The 20,176-nt window shown below is 50.0% G+C and overlaps 1 protein-coding gene across 3 annotated transcripts in view; it reads left to right on the plus strand.

Annotated features, from left to right (window-relative positions):
• Nucleotides 1-17,552, plus strand: part of SMAD3 (SMAD family member 3) — a 128,465-nt gene extending 110,913 nt beyond the window's left edge. For all 3 annotated transcript variants that reach the window (XM_003267130.4, XM_030814628.1, XM_012507365.2), the window contains 4 exons: nt 3,622-3,834; nt 7,091-7,228; nt 9,728-9,872; nt 12,801-17,552. In XM_003267130.4, the coding sequence (XP_003267178.2) occupies nt 3,622-3,834; nt 7,091-7,228; nt 9,728-9,872; nt 12,801-12,924 (620 nt within the window). In that variant the 3' untranslated portion in view covers nt 12,925-17,552. The remainder of the gene's footprint in view (nt 1-3,621; nt 3,835-7,090; nt 7,229-9,727; nt 9,873-12,800) is intronic.
• The last annotated feature ends 2,624 nt before the right edge of the window (nt 17,553-20,176 follow it).

The following is a 20,176-nucleotide window of genomic DNA, read 5'->3' on the forward strand; positions in this document are numbered from 1 at the left end:
GAGACAGGGTTTCGCCATGTTGGCCAGGCTGGTCTCGAACTCCTGACCTCAAGTGATCTGCCTGCCTTCACCTCCCAAAGTCCTGGGATTACAGGTATGACCCACTGCATATGGTCTGTTTTTTTTGTTTTTTTTTGTTTTTTTTTTTAAAGAAAAATGTGCCATTGAAGGCAGAACCCACAGGTGGTGACCATACTTTCTGGTCTGCCACTCCTCTTGCACAAGTTCCGGGAGGAAGCAGCTGAGGCATGGTGGGCAGGAGGGACCTGGAAAGGAGGGAAAGCACGGCTGGCTTTTAGTTGTTTGCAGAGAATAGAAAGTGCATGGCTGGGGTGCTGCTCTGGCTCAGTCCCGCTTCTGAACACAGGGCAGCTTGTCCAAACAGCACTCTCTGAAATGGCAGCCCGCAGACTTTGCCACTGGCCTGATTTCACTGCTCCCTCAAACAAGCATCTTCCTAATGATGTGTCAGGTTCCTAGTGTCCTGGGTTTTCCACAACACTGTCCAGTGTGTGTCTGCGAGTTGCAGGGCTGTTTGGATAAGGGCTCAGATCTGCTTGGGAGGGCCTCTCGGGCTATGACCCCAGGCCCGTCTTTGATTCTGAGGGTCCTTGAAGCCCACCCTTCCCCAGAGCATGGTTCCAGCACCATGCGACACAATGGGTGGCCTGCAAGCTTTTTCTTTTTTTGAACACTGGGCTGGGTTGCTGTTCCTGGGAGCCTAGCTCTTTCTCTTCTGCCTGGACTAAACCCAGAGAATGCTGGGCAGGGCCTTATGATTTTGGGGTGAGGACTCTGTTCTGTTCTACACATTGCTGAGTAAGTCAGGGCCAGTCAAAGCTATATGTTCAAGCTGACCCGTGCCGGAGAATGACCTAGGTGGTCAGCTTTATTGTCTTCTAGTGCACCACAGTGATTGTACGGACTAGAAAACTGAGGTTACAGAAGGAGATCATGTCCCCAAGGTCACACAGCAGGATCAGCAGAGCCTGTGCTTGGGCAGTGGTGGCCAGCAGCACTGATACATTGCCTGACCACTCTGAATGCTTGGGTTGCACTTGGATTTTTTTTTTAAGTTTCCAAAGCAACATAGCTCACATTTTAGTGACCACATTGTTTAGAATATAGCTTATCTCATTGGAATGTTGAAGCATCAAGCAAAGCCAGAGCCAGACGTGGCTGACGTGGCTCAGCCTCACCTCAGGGGCCAGGTCACAAGCCACAGATGCACCTGGCCCTGTCATTCCTCCTTTCCCCATTAAGTACTTTTGATGCCTTCATCCTTATCTTCCTTTGCTCCACCCCAGGAAGAGAGGAAAAGGAAAAGAATGCTTTGCCTCTCCATCTTGATGGTGATCAAGATAGGACCAGGCTATTTTCAAGTTCATAGAATCAGGTTATTATCATTGTTGTTAACACCATGTGCTGAGTGCTTGATGCGCACCCTGCACCTCACATGAGTTACCTCTGTCTGTCTAGAAACAGCGCTGAGAGTAAAGAGGATGAGGCCCAGAGAGTGTAGCTGATTTGTTCGCAGTCGCATGTCTAGTCTGTGCCTGAGCCAAGATTGACCTCCAGTCTATCTGGAGGATGGCGTTATAGCTTGTGCCCCATGAGCCAGTTAAATATATAGGGCAATGGTTTTCAACTGGAGGCCGTTTTGCCCCCTAGAAGACATCTGGCAATATCCGCAGCCTTTTTTTATTGCCACAACGTGAGAGGGTGATATGGATGTATACTACTAGCACCTAGTGGGTAGGGGCCAGGATGCCGCTAAACATCCTGCAATCTACAGACCCTCCCTCCCTCCCATCCACCCACCCCACAAAGAATTATCTGGCCCCAATGTCAGTAGTGCTGAAGTTGAAAAACCTGACCCAGGGTGTCCTAACCCTCCAGCTGACACTTCCTGGGTGTGTGGCGTGCAGGGGTGTTACTGGCCTGCCCCTTCGCTGTTCGTGGTAGTGTTCTCCTTGCTGTTAGAAGGGATCATGCACCTAGACCCCAAAAGGGGATCGGGACACTCTGTCCTGCAGGGGCAACCAGACCCCTTCCTGTGGGCAGAACAGCTTCTGACTTTTCTCTCTTGGGCTTTACACACCTTCAGAAGGTCTGATGAGCAGGGGTCCTCCCAGTGGGTTCCCCCTCCTAGACATTGCCTGGCATCCAGTGAGCAGGGTTCTCAGGCCAGGGCTGAGACGTGGGCATGGGGAGCGTCTCCTGTTCCTCCCTCAGGAGGAACCCTCAGCCCCGCGCTGAGGGTTAAAGTGAGGGAGGAGAGATGTCAGCCTGGGCCCTGGGACCTCATGGTCGAGTTGGACAGTCAGGATGCTCACACAGAGGCACACCCTTAGTAACTGCGTCGCTTCAGTTATATTTAAGAGCCAGAGGGACTTCAGAGCCAGGCTGAAGCTTTGAGATGGAAGAGCGAAAATGAGCAGGGGGCTCCCTAATTCTTTAGCAGATGGATGGGATTCAGGTAGGCATCAAGCAGAGTGTGGTAGGCTAAGGGCTAGCGTCCAGCAGTCAGTACAGCGCAGAGAAGCAGTTGGAAGAGGTTGGCCTAGGGCGCAGGGCAGTCCTGGTCCAGGGGCTGTGGCATCAGTGTGAGTGGGAATTCCGAGGGCCCAGCCAAGGGCTGAGAGAATGGGCCTGGAGATGCTGCAGAGGCGTGCAGTAGGAGGGCACAGTGCCAGGGCCACTGGGCCGGGGCAAGAGGAGGGCGAGGAGGCCAGGAAATGGAAGGCTGGGATCCATTTCTAGTGTGAGGAGAAGCTGCCATTTACTCTTCTGAGAAAGAGAACCAGCCCCTCGTAGGATGGCAGTTTTGCTTTGAGGAGCCCCTAATGGAGACTGTACAGACAACTGGGACAAATACAGATTTTCTTTCAGAAGGGTTTGTGTCCTAGCACCCCAACAGCCGGCATCTAGACAAGTATGGAAAATAGTTTCTGTGATAGGAGGCATGGCCCCAGGCTCAGTCTGCAGATGATGCTTGGTGGGTCCGCTGCACCAACACAGGGTGCTGTTGGGAACCCACTCGGCTGCTGCAGGCTTGGAAGCCGCTGCTCCACAGGCTGGGAGTTTTTGCCCCCAAGGCTGTGCAGAGCCAAAACCTGAAAGCCCTTTTAGGGGCAGGGATTGATGTGGGTTACTCTGGGGACCTTGCAACAGAGGCTGAGAGGTGACTGTGCAGGACAGGAGGTGTGGGCTGCCCCACAGTGAATACACGCAGTGGCTGTCCCAGGTTCATCCAGGTACTGGGTGGCCCCTGGTCCTCTTCAGGTTTGGCCCAGCCCCTCCTTGAAGACTCCTTCCATCCAGTCAAGGCCAAGCAGGTGGGGTAGGGCCTCTGAGCTAAAAAAAAAAAAAAAAAAAAAAAGAAATCAATGGCCCTTTACACACACAGTGTGGCAAGGCTGATGGAATCGCCTCCAGACACCTGAGCGTCTTGTTCTGGTGGGTCTTGCCAGTTTTATACGATAAAAGGCACGGGGTAGAGAGATTATTAATCCCTCTGAAATGTGGGGAAATGGTTCTCCAGAGCGTCCATGGGACCCCATCAAGGGAGCATGGGGCTTGGGACACCCACTGACCCAGTAGCCCATCCTGTGTCCACAGACCTGCAGCCAGTTACTTACTGCGAGCCGGCCTTCTGGTGCTCCATCTCCTACTACGAGCTGAACCAGCGCGTCGGGGAGACATTCCACGCCTCGCAGCCATCCATGACTGTGGATGGCTTCACCGACCCCTCCAATTCGGAGCGCTTCTGCCTAGGGCTGCTCTCCAATGTCAACAGGAATGCAGCAGTGGAGCTGACGCGGAGACACATCGGTATGGGGCGGCTCCATTCCCCGCCCCCCACCCTGCCCCTGCCACTCTATCCCGCCCCCAGCCCCAGGCCTGAACACACAGCCTCTGCAGGGAATTCCCTTGCATCCATCCTTAGCTGTGCTCTGCCTTAGCTGTGCTGGGCATGGGGGAAGACTCACTGCCCCAGCAAGGCCGCTACACTCTCTGTTGCCCTGTTCAGGGGCCAGACAGGTAGTGTTCAGGCCACGTGATCATTCCCACTCAAAGATACAATCTCAGAAAATCTGGAAGCCACAGAGGAAAATAGTTCACTTAAGGGATCAAGAAGGAACATCTATGAGAAAGGCAACATATGAAATCTTTTTTTTGGAGACAGAGTCTCGCTTTATCCAGGCTGGAGTGCAGTGGCACAATCTCGGCTCACTGCAACCTCTGCCTCCCGGGTTCAAGCGTCTCCTGCCTCAGCCTCCCAAGTAGCTGGGATTACAGGCACCCAACCACCATGCCCGGCTAATTTTTGTGTTTTTAGTAGAGACGGGGTTTCTCCATGTTGGCCAGGCTGGTCTCAAACTCCTGACCTCAGGTGATCCACCTGCCTTGGCCTCCCAAAGCGCTGGGATTACAGGCGTGAGCCACCGTGCCTGGCTGAAATCCTCTAAATAAAAGTACTCTGAAAGTACAGATGGATAGGTTGATAAGTAGGCAGTCATTGTTGGAAGAGTGATCTTTTCTTATTTTCATGTATCATTATTCTAGACAATTTAGAAAAGGTAGAAAAGAATTGTCCACTATCCAAACACCACTACTGTGAACCTTCTGCCTTCTAGCCCCCAGAACATAAGTAAAAGATGACTTTGTGGGTTTAAGGAAGACGAAGCTGTGGTACGCATCACTTGGTTTGCTTATGACGTTATCAAGCTTAGAGGATTTTACGATCCAGAATCACAACTGTCAGAACGTAGAAGGGCTATAGAGAGATGGCAGAGTGAGGTTTTCTCAGACCTTGTCCTGGAGCCCCAAGGGTTGGCGAAGGGTTCCTGGGGCAAACTCAGGAGGTGGGCAGATTAGCAAAGGGAAGCCTGGTCCCACGTGAACCAGGGCACCTCTGCACTCGCTTGCTTTATATCTCGGGCTCTCACAGAAGACTTCATTTGAAGAGAGGATTGATTCTGTAGTGAAGAGAAGAAAAGTTTGGAGGCCATGGGCCTAGGTCTGTGCTCTCATTTTCTAAGAAAGGGACCTGATGTCTAGGGGGTGGGGGAGGGTAGGGAACGGCTCTGCAGAGACCTCATTGTCAGTGACAGACAGCCCCCACTACCAGACCCGTTCTTCCCATTTCGCTTTTTACTTCAAAAAAGATACTTACTCTGGGTGGCATACCACTGTTTGATTGATGGATTGATTTAGAGATAGGGTCTTGCTATGTTGCCGAGGCCCAGTCTCAAACTCCTGGGCTCAAGCTATCCTCCCATCTCAGCTTCCTGATTAGCTGGGACAATAGACATACACCACTGCAACTGGTTTTTTTCTATATTTTATTAAAAAAAAAAAATATATATATATATATATATATATATACACATATTTTTTTTTTTTTTTTTTTTTGAGGGGGGAGACCAAGTCTCGCTCTTGTCTCCCAGGCTGGAGTGTCATGGCACAATCTTGGCTCACTGCAACTTCCACTTCCCAGGTTCAAGTGATTCTCCTGCCTCAGCCTCCTGAGTAGCTGGGATTACAGGCGTGTGCCACCACACCCGACTAATTTTTTGTATTTTTAGTAGATATGGGGATTCACCACGTTGGCCAGGCTAGTCTCAAATTCCTGACCTCAGGTGATCTGCCCGCCTCAGCCTCCCAAGGTACTGGGATTACAGGTGTGAGCCACCACACCCGGCCTATTTTTTTAAGTTACTGAAATGAAACAAACATTTTTGGTCTGGGTTTTCGCATCCCCACCTCTGCCTTCTGCTCTTACTGACATGATACAGTTGTGGACAGCCAGGAAGTCATCCCTCCTGTGGACTCTGAGCCACCAGCACCCTGCAGAACTAAAGCCAGAAAAAATGAGGGAGTGGTTGGAGGAAGGGGACAGTAGTGGAAATAGGAGGCAGGACAGGGGACATCCAGGGATGCATGGGTCGGTCACCTCGCGTTCATCCCACCTGATGCTGGGCCTGTAACATCTGGCTCCATGTTCTAACCTTTGAGCTTCTTCCCCAGGAATGGAACAGAGACTTTCCCATGCAGGAGAAGGGACCATCCCCTGGCCGAGCAAAGAGCTCATTGTCAGAGTTTACGCAACTGTTTGAGTTGCAGAGCCAATTTAAAAATAATTTCTGTCCATCTGGAGTGGATTTAAGAGATGAAAGAAAAGTAAATGATATAAACCTCTGGAATGTTTTAGAAAAATGCATTGAGGGAAGAAAAAAATAAGGGCGTAGCATTAAACCATCCCTGCAATAAAGGGCTCCTTGGGGTGTCCGCTGCATCAGAAGGAGCCCTGCAGGTTTACTGAATGAATCTCTGAATCTTGGAGTGTGAAGAGACCAAATAGTAGTGGGGTAGTAGTAGCAGTAGCAGCAAGAAAAGCTGACACCAGGCGCTTACCGTGTGTCTCACAGTAATCCTACAAAGGTAGGGGTTATCATCATTCCTTTTTTTTTTTTTTTTGGAGTTAGGGTCTCACTCTGTCTCCCAGGCTGGAGTACAGTGGCGTGATGGGAGCTCACTGCAGTCTTGAACCCCTGGGCTCAAGCAGTCCACTCACTCAGCCTCCCAAGCAGCTAGGACTACAGGGATATGCCACTATGCCCAGCTAATTAAAAAAAAAAAAAATTCGTAGAAATGAAGTCTCATTACGTTGCCCAGGCTGGCCTTGAATTCCTGGCCTCAAGTGATCCTCCCACCTTGCCCTCCTAAAGCTCTGGGATTACAGGTGTGAGCCACCGTGCTGGGCCCCTGTCCCTGTCTTACAGACAAGCGAAGGCTCAGAGGGTGAATAACTTGACTGAGGCTCATGCCTACTCAGTGGCAAAGGCTGTCACTGAGACCTATCCCGTGTGCCCATCTCTTGTCATCTGCCTCCCTTGGCTTTAGGAATCCAGCAGTGCTCATTTCCCCTACTTCAGGCTTGGGCTTTGGGGCCCGTTTGCCTGGGGAAGCTGTCAGTCACAGGGAGCAGCCCTGCTGCTCTGCCTCCTTTGCGAGCCTCGGGTGACCCCAGGGCCATTGTGTGTGAGTGAAGGCACCCCGTCCAGTCTAACCTGAATCTCTGTAGGAAGAGGCGTGCGGCTCTACTACATCGGAGGGGAGGTCTTCGCAGAGTGCCTCAGTGACAGCGCTATTTTTGTCCAGTCTCCCAACTGTAACCAGCGCTATGGCTGGCACCCGGCCACCGTCTGCAAGATCCCACCAGGTAAACCAGCCACACAGGCATCCCTGCCTTGAGGTTCCTCTCTGAGTGCATGCCTGGGATGCTGGAGAGAGTCCACCTTTCTCACCTTTTCTGCTCACTGGTGATTGTGTTGTCAATCTGGAGGTGATTCGATTAGGTTTTCTCTATGCCCACAGATTTAACTGTGCTTTCCCTGAACTTCCAGGGAGCAGATGTAGCATCTGATGGATCTGCCTTTAACCTGTGGGTACCTGCCCGTTGCTCTGTGCGTAGATGCTCAGGCAGTATGGCTTCTTTTCTTCACTCATTCATTGCACACACAGCATGCAGGGCTCCGTGCCAGGTGCTGTAGGGGATGAAGAAGTAGATGCAGCCCTGCTCTGCCCCCGCAGACCTTACAAACCTGCAGAGCACAGAAGACAAAGACACGGATGAGTTCAATATAAGGGAGGGGTGCCAAGCACCAAGCCAGCAGCCCAGGTAGAGAAAAGGCCCATTTAGCTGTTGGGATGGATCAGGAAAGTCTTCATGGAGGAGAAGCATCCGGATCCTGAAGGATAGGTAGGCACTAGGCACAGGGAGGGCATTCTAGACAGGGGGAACAGCCCAGGCAAAGGGCCTGAGGTAATGGAGGGCAGGACATGGATGGGTAGCTCTCTGGCTGGAGGAGGGCCACGTATGAGACCGTCAGGGGAAATGTGTCAAAAGCACAACAGCATGAGGCTGTGGAAGGACACCAGAGAGTTTGACTCTAGGGAACTGCTGAGGGTTTTCTGAGTGAGCCTGAAAAATCCCACCTGTACCCCAAAAAGAGGTGTCAGGCTGCACCCCCGAGAGTGGTTTGGACAGGGCCACGCCTGGACAGCAAGATCAGGCAGGTGGCTGATCCCATCTAAGGCCTCTTTCCTCAGGAAACCAAGGCAGAAAGCCCCAGCCAAAGTCCACTTTTCACAGGACCTGCAGCCACTGTGTAGGCAGCCCACAGAACATGGCCTGTGACAGGCTAGTGGAGCAGGTAACCTGGCCAAGCCATTGCCTGTGACATGTGTGTGGCATGCCGTTTCCTGCCCACTGAGTAGCAGACGGTAGTGGAGAAGTGGTAGACCACGGGCAGGGGAAACTTTAGAATGCAGAAAGTCTGAAATGATAATAGCACACGAGGTTTCCAGAGCATTTTGTGGTTGCATTTACAGAGTACATTCCGATCTTTGACCTCATTTAGTCCTCATCAGTTATTCTCTGGCTCTATGAGTAAGGAGACGGTTTGAGAGACAAGTTCAGAGAGTTTCAGCCACCTGCCCAAGCACACACAGCTAGTAAGTGGCCAAGCTGGGATGGGGCCTAGGGCTGATGGACTCTCAAGTTTGGTGCTCTTCTGCTTCTTGGCTCTGCTGGGGGTCAGGGCCCAGGTTCAGCCCTGTTCCACCACCCTTGTCCTTGGAGAGAATGAGAAGAGGAAGCTCAGTGATGCTCTTGGCCTTCTGCCTCCTCCATTCCCCAGCCCCACCCCCATCTTTTGGGTGAGGGCTGAGTTGGCTCTGGTGTTGTTTGTCAGCTCATAGAATGTCAGAGCTGGAAGGACCTCTGAGGCCAGCCCCTCATTATGCAGAGACACAGGGTCCCCAAGAGAAAGCGACCAGCTCAGAGTCACACAGCAAGAACAGGAGCCTGCTGTTGGCTCATTCATAAGCGTCACCCCAGCTCACCTTTTGGCTATTTCCGGCATGTGCTTTTGTCTTTATTTTTCTGGTTGACACATTCCTGGCACTCAGGCAGTAAGACTTCAAACAACATTTATTTTAAACTTTATTTGTGACTGTCTTTAGTTTTACTGTCTGGAGAATTAGATGCACACCTTCACTTAGCTGTGAATGTCACCTCCACCCAGCCTGGTGCCCAGAGGCCAAAATTTGGCCCAGATCTCTCCTTACCTCCTAGCTCCAGCACCAGGTGTATTCATCAGAGGAGCCCAGGTGGAGGGTGCCCTGGGCCCTCTGCCAAGCTTTCTGTGGGGACGGCAGGCCCAGTAGCCTGTCGGCCAGCCCATCTCTGCTGGCACTGCCTGCTGTGGAACGGCCAGAGCTCCTGCTCCTAGGTGGGTGACCAGACCCCACACAGCGTGGGCAACCTGGCCCAGGTCCCTTATCTCTCTGTCCCCTGGTCCCTTTGCCCAAGGAAAGGCCCCCCTCTCCACACCATCTCCCTATTCTCGGAAGCCCACTTTGCAGACTTCTCCCTGCTCTGGGAGTCGGAGCTTGTGGGCCAGCCTTCCATCTCCCCTTGCAGGTATGTCAGCAGCACCTCCCAGTGAGGAGATGGGTTCAAGGGGAGGGACTGAGTCGGCCTTCCCTTTGCATGGTACTGAGTGTGGAGTGTGTGGCAAATGCATCACACACTATGTGTTCCTGGAGCTGTATGAATGAGGCTGGTCTAGGGGGTCCAGGACTTGCTTTATCCAGGAGGGGAGCAACGGACCTGGCCACTTCCATCCCCACAGCCCTGTTTCTGTGTTTTTGGCAGGATGCAACCTGAAGATCTTCAACAACCAGGAGTTCGCTGCCCTCCTGGCCCAGTCCGTCAACCAGGGCTTTGAGGCTGTCTACCAGTTGACCCGAATGTGCACCATCCGAATGAGCTTTGTCAAAGGCTGGGGAGCGGAGTACAGGTCAGTTATGGGTGCTGCCTACATCAGAGGACCCAACTCCAGGTGACTCTGGACAGCAGAGCAGGCAGGGCTCCTCAGAGATGAGCTAGGCCAGCCCTAGCATCAAGAGCAGAGAGACCAAAGATCAGAGAGAGGCCAAGGCCTGGCAGGCAGGAGGGGTCCGGCCAGCAGCAGATGATGAGGAATTGCAGAACGATGTTTGCTGGCACCGAACAGCTGTAGGCACTGTAAACACACGCTCCATCTTATCCTCATCCCAGCCCTGGGTGGGGATGCCAGCATCATCTGTACAGATGAGAGAACTAAGGCCCAGGGAGGGAGAATGACTTGCCTGCAGTCACACTGGTAGAAGAGCTGTGTCTAGAACTCTGCCCTCTTGGCTTCTTCCTTAGTCTTCATTTTAGGCAGATGGCTTTAGGATGACCCCCTTCAGGAAGTTAGGTCTTCAGCTCATTGTTCTTTCCTCCTCTGTTGCTCCATTTCTGACTCAGGGACCCTGGTGATGCTGAGGAGCCCAGGATATTAAAACTGAGAGTCAGGGAAGGGAGGAGGAGATTTGGGTAGTTATAAAGGAACAAAATTTTCTTGCTGAGAAATGACTTTTTTAGAGTCCTAGTTACTGGTTTCTTTTTCTTTTCTTTTCTTCTTTTTTTTTTTTTTTTTTTTTTGAGATGGAGTCTCACTCTGTCATCCAAACTGAAGTGAGTGGCACCATCTTGGCTTACTGCAATCTCTGCCTCCAGGACGTGCCTCAGCCTCCCAAGTAGCTGGGACTACAGGTGCGTGCTACCATGCCTGGCTAATTTTTTGTATTTTAGTAGAGAGGGGGTTTCACCATGTTGCCCAGGATGGTCTCGAACTCCTGAGCTCAGGTGACCCACCTGCCTCGGCCTCCCAAAGTGCTGGGATTACAGGCGTGAACCACCATGCCCGGCCCTAGATACTGGTTTAAACATGGCCCTGATATAGTCAGGTCTACCTGGTCTGCTTGGTTGAATCTCTTAGGCCATCCTCCTTTGGGTTTAGAGAATCCAATCCCTTTTCTTTCCACTCATGGACAAAAGTTTGCTGAGAGGCAGGGCTGTGTGCCCCCGCCTTCTGCTCCACACTCCCCACTGCCAGCCGCCAGCTCCTGCGGCAGATGCAGAGGTGCCCACACGTCAGCTAGAGCCAGCGTCTTGCAAGCTACTCTCCCCTTCTCTTCATTTTTCCAGATGTTTGGAATCCATTTTGTTTTGCAGTCATGCTGCACTCAGGCCAAACCCATTTCAATATTGGCCTTGGGCCACCGTTTGTAATGAAATCCAGATGAGCATGACTTATGGAAAGTCAGATTCTCATTAGAGGATTTCGTCCTGTAAAATCCTCCTCTTCCACTTACCGTATTTTAGCTGCTGTTCTTCTGTGTCTGCCCCAGGGTGTCAGGGAACATAGCCCCTTGGTCTCTGGGGTGTCTCTGAAATCCAGGAGTGACCAGTGGAGCAATCAAAGTGGTCAGACCTCAAAAGAACTTACAACTATGTTATGGCCTGAAGAGATCAGCCCAGGCCCAAAGGTCTAGCCAGAGAAATGTTTTAAGCAATCTTTTAGCCCTGGCTTAGCTCATTTAGGGAACAGGAGTGAAAGGTTAGAAAATTAATCTTTTTTTAGTGGAGAAGGGAAACATTTAAAGATGGACTGCAGTGGAAAAGAGCAAGGGGATGTCCATTTGCTCTTCTTATGCCAGATTGTAGTCCAGAGGGCCACACTCAGGTACCCTCGCTCATGCAGATACCCCAGGGTCTGTCTGCAGGCCCATTTCTCAACCTCCCTGCTACACAAGCAAAGTAGAGGCCAAGCAAGGAGGGCAGTGCCCTCAAGACAGCAACACTGTTCCTGGTGTGGCATTGCAGCTGTCCTGCTCCAAGTGCTAGGAAGAGGCTCTTTGGTGGCAGAGCCTTTCCCTGGGGACGCTGTATCACCACGCGGGATGTCCTGCCAGCACACCCAGTCCTCTGCGGCCCACCGCGTCACTACTGCCTGGCAGCACTGCACAGCAGCCTGACGGGCGGGCGCGGCCCCTTCCCAGAACAGCCTTGTCGTCCTCCTGCCTCTTGGGCCAAGGAGAGTAAGGTTTCAGCTCTTCTCTCTGTGAGGTGGCTGAAAGCAGGGCCCAGGGCCCACACCTCTCACCTCCAGCTGGCACCAGCGACTCCAGCCTCAGCAGATAGCCTTTGCTCAGTGGAGGCCTTTGGGAGGCTGCCTGCAAGCTGCATCATCAGCTAGCCTGAATTTAGACAAAGTGCTTTGGGGAAAAGAAACGTGTGGTGTGCCTTGGTTTTTTCCAGTAATTGTTCCATGGCTCGTTCTGCTTGTAAGATTTTCCAAAATAAGGCCATAGATGAGAATTATATCAGCACATTGGGAACCGAAGGCATGCGGACACTGTTGGCGCTTTGTAAAAAACACCCCTCAATCAGACAGACACACATCATCGTGGCCTGCTGGGGCTGGGCCCAGATTTCAAGATAGGGGAGCGGCACCTGCCCATTTGGTACAGATGGGAGCCAGGAAGCCCTTTGCTCAGGATGGAGGTCTCCTCTATTAGGGGGCCTGTTACAGTAACTGGTGGGCCTCTGGGGTACCGTGCAATTGACTTTACATATTTAACTCTTTGCCATTGACTTTACATGTTTAACTCTTTAAAGTCGACTTCCTTCCCCCTCAAGAGAACTTAATTTACCCCAAGTCGTCCCTGGGTGGAGGAGTTTGGCCTGGTAGTTTCAGCAAGTTATTGGTACCGCTTCTAGGACAGCATCTAACAAGGTAGTATATCTCTCTGGCTTTGGGAAGATGACTGTCACCAAAGCAGAAAAAGTTTTCTGACTTGTGTAGCCCCCTGGAGATTTTTTAAGTCCCCCACCCTACCCCTTTCCCTATTTCTTACAGGAGACAGACTGTGACCAGTACCCCCTGCTGGATCGAGCTGCACCTGAATGGGCCTTTGCAGTGGCTTGACAAGGTCCTCACCCAGATGGGCTCCCCAAGCATCCGCTGTTCCAGTGTGTCTTAGAGACATTAAGTGTGGTAGGGGAGGGCGGACTTGGGGAAAATGGCCATGCAGGAGGTGGAGAAAATTGGAACTCTACTCAACCCATTGTTGTCAAGGAAGAAGAAGTCTTTCTCCCTCAACTGAAGGGGTGCACTCACCTGTTTTCTGAAACACACGAGCAAACCCAGAGGTGGATGTTATGAACAGCTGTGTCTGCCAAACACATTTACCCTTTGGCCCCACTTTGAAGGGCAAGAAATGGCGTCTGCTCTGGTGGCTTAAGTGAGCAGAACAGGTAGTATTACACCACCGGCCCCCTCCCCCCAGACTCCTTTTTTGAGTGACAGCTTTCTTCACAGCCCAACCAGAAACACCCCTCTGTCTAGGACTGCAGTGTGGAGTTCACCTTGGAAGAGCGTTCTAGGTAGGAAGAGCCCACAGGGCCATGCAGACCTCATGCCCAGCTCTCTGATGCTTGTGACAGTGCCTCTTCCAGTGAACATTCCCAGCCCAGCCCCACCACTCCAGCAGACCTTGCCCCTCGTGAGCTGGATAGACTTGGGATGGGGAGGGAGGGAGTTTGTCTGTCTCTCTCCCCTCTCAGAACATACTGATTGGAAGGTGCATGTTCAGCAGAACCTGCACACAGGACAGCGGGAAAAATTGATGAGCGTCACTTCTTTAAAAACTCACTTACGTTTGTCCTTTTTCACTTTGAAAAGTTGGAAGGATCTGCTGAGGCCCAGTGCGTATGCAATGTATAGTGTCTATTATCACCTTAATCTCAAAGAGATTCGAATGACGGTAAGTGTTCTCATGAAGCAGGAGGCCCTTGTCGTGGGATGGCATTTGGTCTCAGGCAGCACCACACTGGGTGTGTCTCCAGTCATCTGTAAGAGCTTGCTCCAGATTCTGATGCATACGGCTATATTGGTTTATGTAGTCAGTTGCATTCATTAAATCAACTTTATCATATGCTCTTTTAAATGTTTGGTTTATATATTTTCTTTAAAAATCCTGGGCTGGCACATTGACTAGGAAACCTGAGTGAGACCCAGCAACTGCTTCTCTCTCCTGAGGTAAAGCTTTTCCAGGTTTTGTTGAAGAGACACCTGCCAGCACTTCTGCAAGCTGAAATTTACAGAAGCAAATTCACCAGAAGGGAAACATCTCAGGCCAACATAGGCAAATGAAAAGGGCTATTAAAATATTTTTACACCTTTGAAAATTGCAGGCTTGGTACAAAGAGGTCGGTCATCTTCCCCCTGGGATATAAGATGATCTAGCTCCCGGTAGAGGATCATCAGTGACAACTATAGCAGTTGTATTGTGTAACAAGTACTGCTCCCAGCAGCAATTAGGGAGAAAACTATTCTAAATTATTTCAACTGGAAAAAAAGAAAAGAAAGTCCTCTTCTTTTCCCAGCCTTTTGCAGAACACAATAGACAGAACTGCCACCTTCAATTGGTACTTTATTCTTTGCTGCTGTTTTTGTATAAAATGACCTATCCCACGTTTTTGCATGAATTTATAGCAGGAAAAATCAAGGGATTTCCTATGGAAGTCCTGCTTTATTCCAGGTGAAGGGAAGGAAGTGTATATACTTTTGGCAAGTTATACACCTCAAATGTGATGAGATTTCTGATGTTAGAGGGAGATGGAGAGGCTTCCTGATGCCTCACCTGCAGGGGGTCCTGTGCCTCTGAAGTTCTAGCCATGAGGTTTCCAGGTAGGACAGCTGCTCCCCAAGCCTCCTGAGGACACAGGAAGAGACAGAAGGAGCACCTTGACAGACTTGTGTGAGTCTTCTCGAAGGAGTATTGACTCAGAACCGAGAGACAATACAAAACCCCTCACTTCCTCTGAGAGGGCTAAATACTGTGAGTCTGAAGTATGTGCCTGGTGTGAAATCATCTGTGGCCTGTTTCTTAAACAGGAAGCCCCCTGAACCTCCTGTACATGTGTTCATGTTCCCAGCCAGCTCTGAGACCCAGGACACAAATATTCCATTTTGGCTTCTGCTAGAGCAGTCATGGTTCCTCTCCTAAAAGCCATGGGCAGCAGTTTCCGAGGGTCCGCATTCTCCACCTGCTGCACAATCCTGTGAGGGCTTCCTGTGGCACACAGCCCTCTGGGTGCTTGGGAACTAGCTTCAGGCACAGCCCAATGCTGGTGATCCAGTGATCTATGGAAGTCCCGTCTTATTCCAGGTGAAGGGGGAAAAAAAGCCTATACTTTGGCAGGTTATGAACTTTGAATGTGATGAAATGACACGTTTGGCTGCATTTGGATGGTGTCTTAGAACTCTCATTGCTCAGACCTGAAGGCTACTTGTAGGAGCATGAAGTTTGAGTTTTGTGTTTTTTCCACAGGCTACTTCCTTGGCCCTTTTTCTTTATAGACTAGACCACCAGAGGAGGATGTGTGGGATTGTAGGCAAACCCACCTGTGGCATCACCGAAAATAAATTTGATCATACCTAAGAGGTTAGGAAATGGTGCCATTCCCACCTTAGAGCGCTACATAGGTGCTTTGGGTGTATGTAACATTAGTGGCCTTCCTCGAAGCCACAAGCTAGTTTTCTTAGTTTTAAAATCTTGGTGTATGAATGGCATTTGTATATTAAAACACTTTTTTAAAGGACAGTTGAAAAGGGCAAGAGGAAACCAGGGCAGTTCTAGAGGAGTGCTGGTGACTGGATAGCAGTTTTAAGTGGCGTTCATCTAGGCAACACGACTGCGTGTGTTGCCCCTGCCCTGGGCTCCCCGCCATGACATCTTCACCTTGCAGCTTGTGCTGAGACTGACCCAAGTGTAGCTAGCACTGGGACATAGATCTTTGTCTTCAGCACCTTCCAAGGAGCCAACTTTTATTCCCTTTCCTCTCTCCCCTCCCCACCTCGCTTCTTCCCAATTTAGTAACTTAGATCCTTCCAGCGCATACGTAGGTAGCTACCCCAGCCGGTTTGGATTACAGGCCTGTGCTGGAACATCATCTCAGTTGGCCACCTTCCTGGCAGGCTGTAGACCTGACATTTTGAGACACGCCTAGAGTCAGGAGCAGGGACTTTGACTCTTAGGAAGAGCACACATGAGGGCAAGGCTGCTGGCAGACGTCTCCATTGTCCTTATGTTGTCTGTGTTGTATTTTTTTATTGACCATGGTGATTATTTTTTTAAATGATTGTTAATATACTGAAGTGAGCTATAGCACATATCATGTGCTTAGTTTGTTTTATTTTTCTCCGTCTCCCCTTGGCTTCCTAGAGTTTGGACATATTCCAGGCTAAATGCTTTTACTCAAGACTACAGAAAGGTTTGAAGTAGTGTGTGCATGGCATGCACGTATGTAAGTAATCTGGGGAAGAAGCAAAGATCTGTTTCATTCTTAGCCTCAGGCCTCATGAGGGTCTCCACAGGGCCAGAGCTCAGGTTACACCACTCCATTGTCCTTACAGGAGATGTAGGGAGAAGAATCTGCAGGCTGCTTGTAGGACTGTTCACCAAGGGGGATACCAGCAGCAAGAGAGGGCACACGTTTAGCCCTGGACCCTGTTTCTTACTGTGTGACTTGGCTAGAGTTGGGAGTTCCTCCAAAATATACGTGTCCCCATTTTACCAGAACCAAACCTCAACACAGCGAAGCTGTACTGTCTTTGTATGGCAAAAATGTTCCCTTGTAGGCCCCTTTCAGGTAACAGTCTTCACAATGTGTTTTCATCACGGTTTAAGGAGCATCAGCCACTTCTCAAGTGGGTAGGGAAAGCAGAAAAACGTACGTAAGAGGACGTGGATCCAAAATGATGATGAAGCATCTCCCATGGGGAGGTGTTGGTGGGGAGATGATGGACTAAACAGGCAACTTTTCAAAAACACAGCTATCATAGAAAAGAAACTTGCCTCATGTAAACTGGATTGAGAAATTCTCAGTGATTCTGTAATGGATTTTTTTTTAAATGCAGAAGTAATGTATACTCTAGTATTCTGGTGTTTTTATATTTATGTAATAATTTCTTAAAACCATTCAGACAGATAACTATTTAATTTTTTTTAAGAAAGTTGGAAAGGTCTCTCCTCCCAAGGACAGTGGCTGGAAGAGTTGGGGCACAGCCAGTTCTGAATGTTGGTGGAGGGTGTAGTGGCTTTTTGGCTCAGCATCCAGAAACACCAAACCAGGCTGGCTAAACAAGTGGCTGCATGTAAAAACAGACAGCTCTGAGTCAAATCTGGGCCCTTCCACAAGGGTCCTCTGAACCAAGCCCCACTCCCGTGCTAGGGGTGAAAGCATTACAGAGAGATGGAGCCATCTATCCAAGAAGCCTTCACTCACCTTCACTGCTGCTGTTGTAACTCGGCTGTTCTGGACTCTTACTTTGATGTGTGTGGAGGGATGGGGAATAGAACATTGACTATGTTGATTACCTTCACTATTCAGCCAGCCTGACCTTTTAATAACTTTGTAAAAAGCATGTATGTATTTATAGTGTTTTAGATTTTTCTAACTTTTATATCTTCAAAGCAGAGCACCTGTTTAAGCATTGTACCCCTATCGTTAAAAGATTTGTGTCCTCGTTCCCTCTCTTCCTCTTGTAAGTGCCCTTCTAATAAACTTTTCATGGAAAAGCTCCTGTGCCAGGAGCTCGGTCTGATTCTTGCTGCTGTCTGTGGGCGGAGAGAAGATTTAAAAGGGAGCCCAGAGGGGTCCCAGGGACTTCAGGGCTCAGGAGGACCAGAGGAAAATGTCTGTAAGCCCAGATATACCTTGACCAATGATGTGCTAGGCCACATTCTGCTGTGGTCCTCATGTAATATCCAGCTGCCCTCATTCACTCACCAAGGGCAATATGCAGTGCCAGCAGAAGCCCCTGGGCCGTCTGCACAAAGGTCAAAAGTTTCTCAATGGGTGTATCTCGCTATTCCGCAAACCTGAACACCATGTGTCCCACTGATGCTATCTCTGCAGTGCCATTTTATATTTTACTTCCTCTGTACCCCAAGGCCTTTGGCAAATGACTGAATGACACCAACCCAACCTCAAGCCCTGCCACCTCTTGCCTCTGCTAGTCCCTCCTAGCCTGATTCCTCCATATTGTCATGGTGTCTTAAATGCCACCAGATTTGTCTTCCCACAGGCATGGAGGTTCACAAGTAACTTGGTTTCCACATCTTCCAGCTTAGATGACTGTTAGCACCTGTGAAAATTCATTTTGAATTCAAAACGCCTAAGGAGAAAGGGACTTCAAAGTTGTTTCCTTGGCTAGATCTTACACTGACCCCAGAAGATGTGGATAAAGAATGGATAAAGAAAAATGCTGATTAAAATGTAAAATGTTGGCCAGGCGCGGTGGCTCAACACCTGTAATTCCAGCACTTTGGGAGGCAGAGACAGGCAGATCACTCGAGGTCAGGAGTTCAAGACCAGCCTAGCCAACATGGCGAAACCCCGTTTCTACCAAAAAAATACAAAAATTAGCTGGGTGTGGTGGTGCACGCCTGTAGTCCCAGCTACTTGGGAGGCTGAGATGGGAGAATCGCTTGAACCCAGGAGGCGGAGGTTGCAGTGAACTGAGATCACACCACTGCACTCCAGTCTGGGCAACAGAGTGAGACACTGTCTCAAAAAAAAAAGTAAAATGCCTTTTGTTTTTTAAGAGTCTAAATAAGCAGAGTTCGGGGGAGAAGGATGAAATGGGTTGGAGTAATCCTCTGGTGTGAACACGTGCAGCAGTCCTCCTAAGGACCTCCCCAGCATCTAAACACCTCCCTTACCAAGAGGAGGCAGGTTGCACCGTAAGGGCCTATAGATTTGGCCTCCGACAACTGCATCAAATTCCTGCCTTTATGATGATTTGGTTGGTTCTTCCACCTTCCTACCCCCTTAACAGCTTTCCTCAAGGGTTTGTGTAGCCTATAGTTCTCAACAGCTGACCCAAACCAGTCCTTTTAACCCAACCTGTTCCTTGAGATGCACGATTTTAAAATTCCAGCTATTTGTTAGACGTGATCCAAAACACAGCGCCCCCAAAGTGAATCATCTTCCCACCTCACTTGAGCCAGCTCCCTTTTCTGCTTCCCCGGTTTTTAACAGTAACCTCTTCCGTCCCATTTTCCAAGCCCAGAGCAGCTTGACGCATTTCTTTTCCTTGCTCTCCATCATCTCTCTGCTGCTGCCATCTCCCTTTTGGAAAGGTCCTACTCCCTGAACTTCCCGGTTCTCCTTGGCCCTCTCGTACAATCTGCTTTTTCTTGGGCCTACACCTCTTCTGCCTGCTTCCTTGTTGGTATTCCCAGACCACTGTTCTGCTGACTCCTCCCTAAGTGATCTCATCTACCCTGATGATTTCAAGCCACATAAACGCTAATGACTCCCAAATCAGTACTTACAGCCCAGACTTTAATCCCGAGCTTCAGACTCATGTCCAGCTGACTGCTGGCTACTGGCACATGGAGGGGCCACAAGTACCTCAAACTCACAATCAAATAATTCATGGTTTCTTTTAAAACCATCCGTCTCCTCTGGCCTTCAGCCCTGTTTTAGACATGACCATTGACCCAACCTACATCCACAGAAGCCACAGCGGTCCACCAGTCCTCTGTCCCCCACCTCCACACCGTCCCGGTTCTCCAATCTCTCTGCTCTAGTCCCACTTGCACTGCCCTGTTTAGGACTGCAGGTCCTCTAGTGCCTGGACAACTGCACCAGCATCCTAACGGGTCTCCTAGCCTCCAGATGGCTTTCCTATAAAGGCACCCTTCATACTGCCCCCAGTAACCAATCTGACCACAGATGCTTCCCCTAGTCCACTGCACACATTCTAAGGTCTCTGCCCTGGAGCACTTGGCCCTCCTTTGCCCTTACCTAGCATTCACCACTCCCTGCCTTATCCTCTACAACCCAGCAACTCGCAGTCCTCATGGATCATCCTTGTCTTCACGGCTGCTTGTGCCCATCAACTTCTCCTCCCTGGCCCACCCCCTGCTCCCCAGCACACCACCAGTTCGCCTGGCTAACTTTTACTAATGCTTTGTGCCTCCATTCAGACATCTCCAGGAAGCCTCTCATGAACATCTGTGTTGCCACAGTCCCCTCTCTAGGCTGTGAGTTCCTTGAGAGCAGAGTTTACATTTTATTCTCTTTTATCCCTGGCTTCTTTTTGGCCACCACATATTTTTGCCGAGTAAATGAATCAGTGTCCATATCTAGTAGATTCTATCTTAGCAATATATTTTATATACATTTCCACAGTGCTTACAGCAAGTCCTTATATATGAC

The sequence above is a fragment of the Nomascus leucogenys genome, chromosome 6 (assembly GCF_006542625.1).
Source record: "Nomascus leucogenys isolate Asia chromosome 6, Asia_NLE_v1, whole genome shotgun sequence".
Lineage (NCBI taxonomy): Eukaryota > Metazoa > Chordata > Mammalia > Primates > Hylobatidae > Nomascus > Nomascus leucogenys.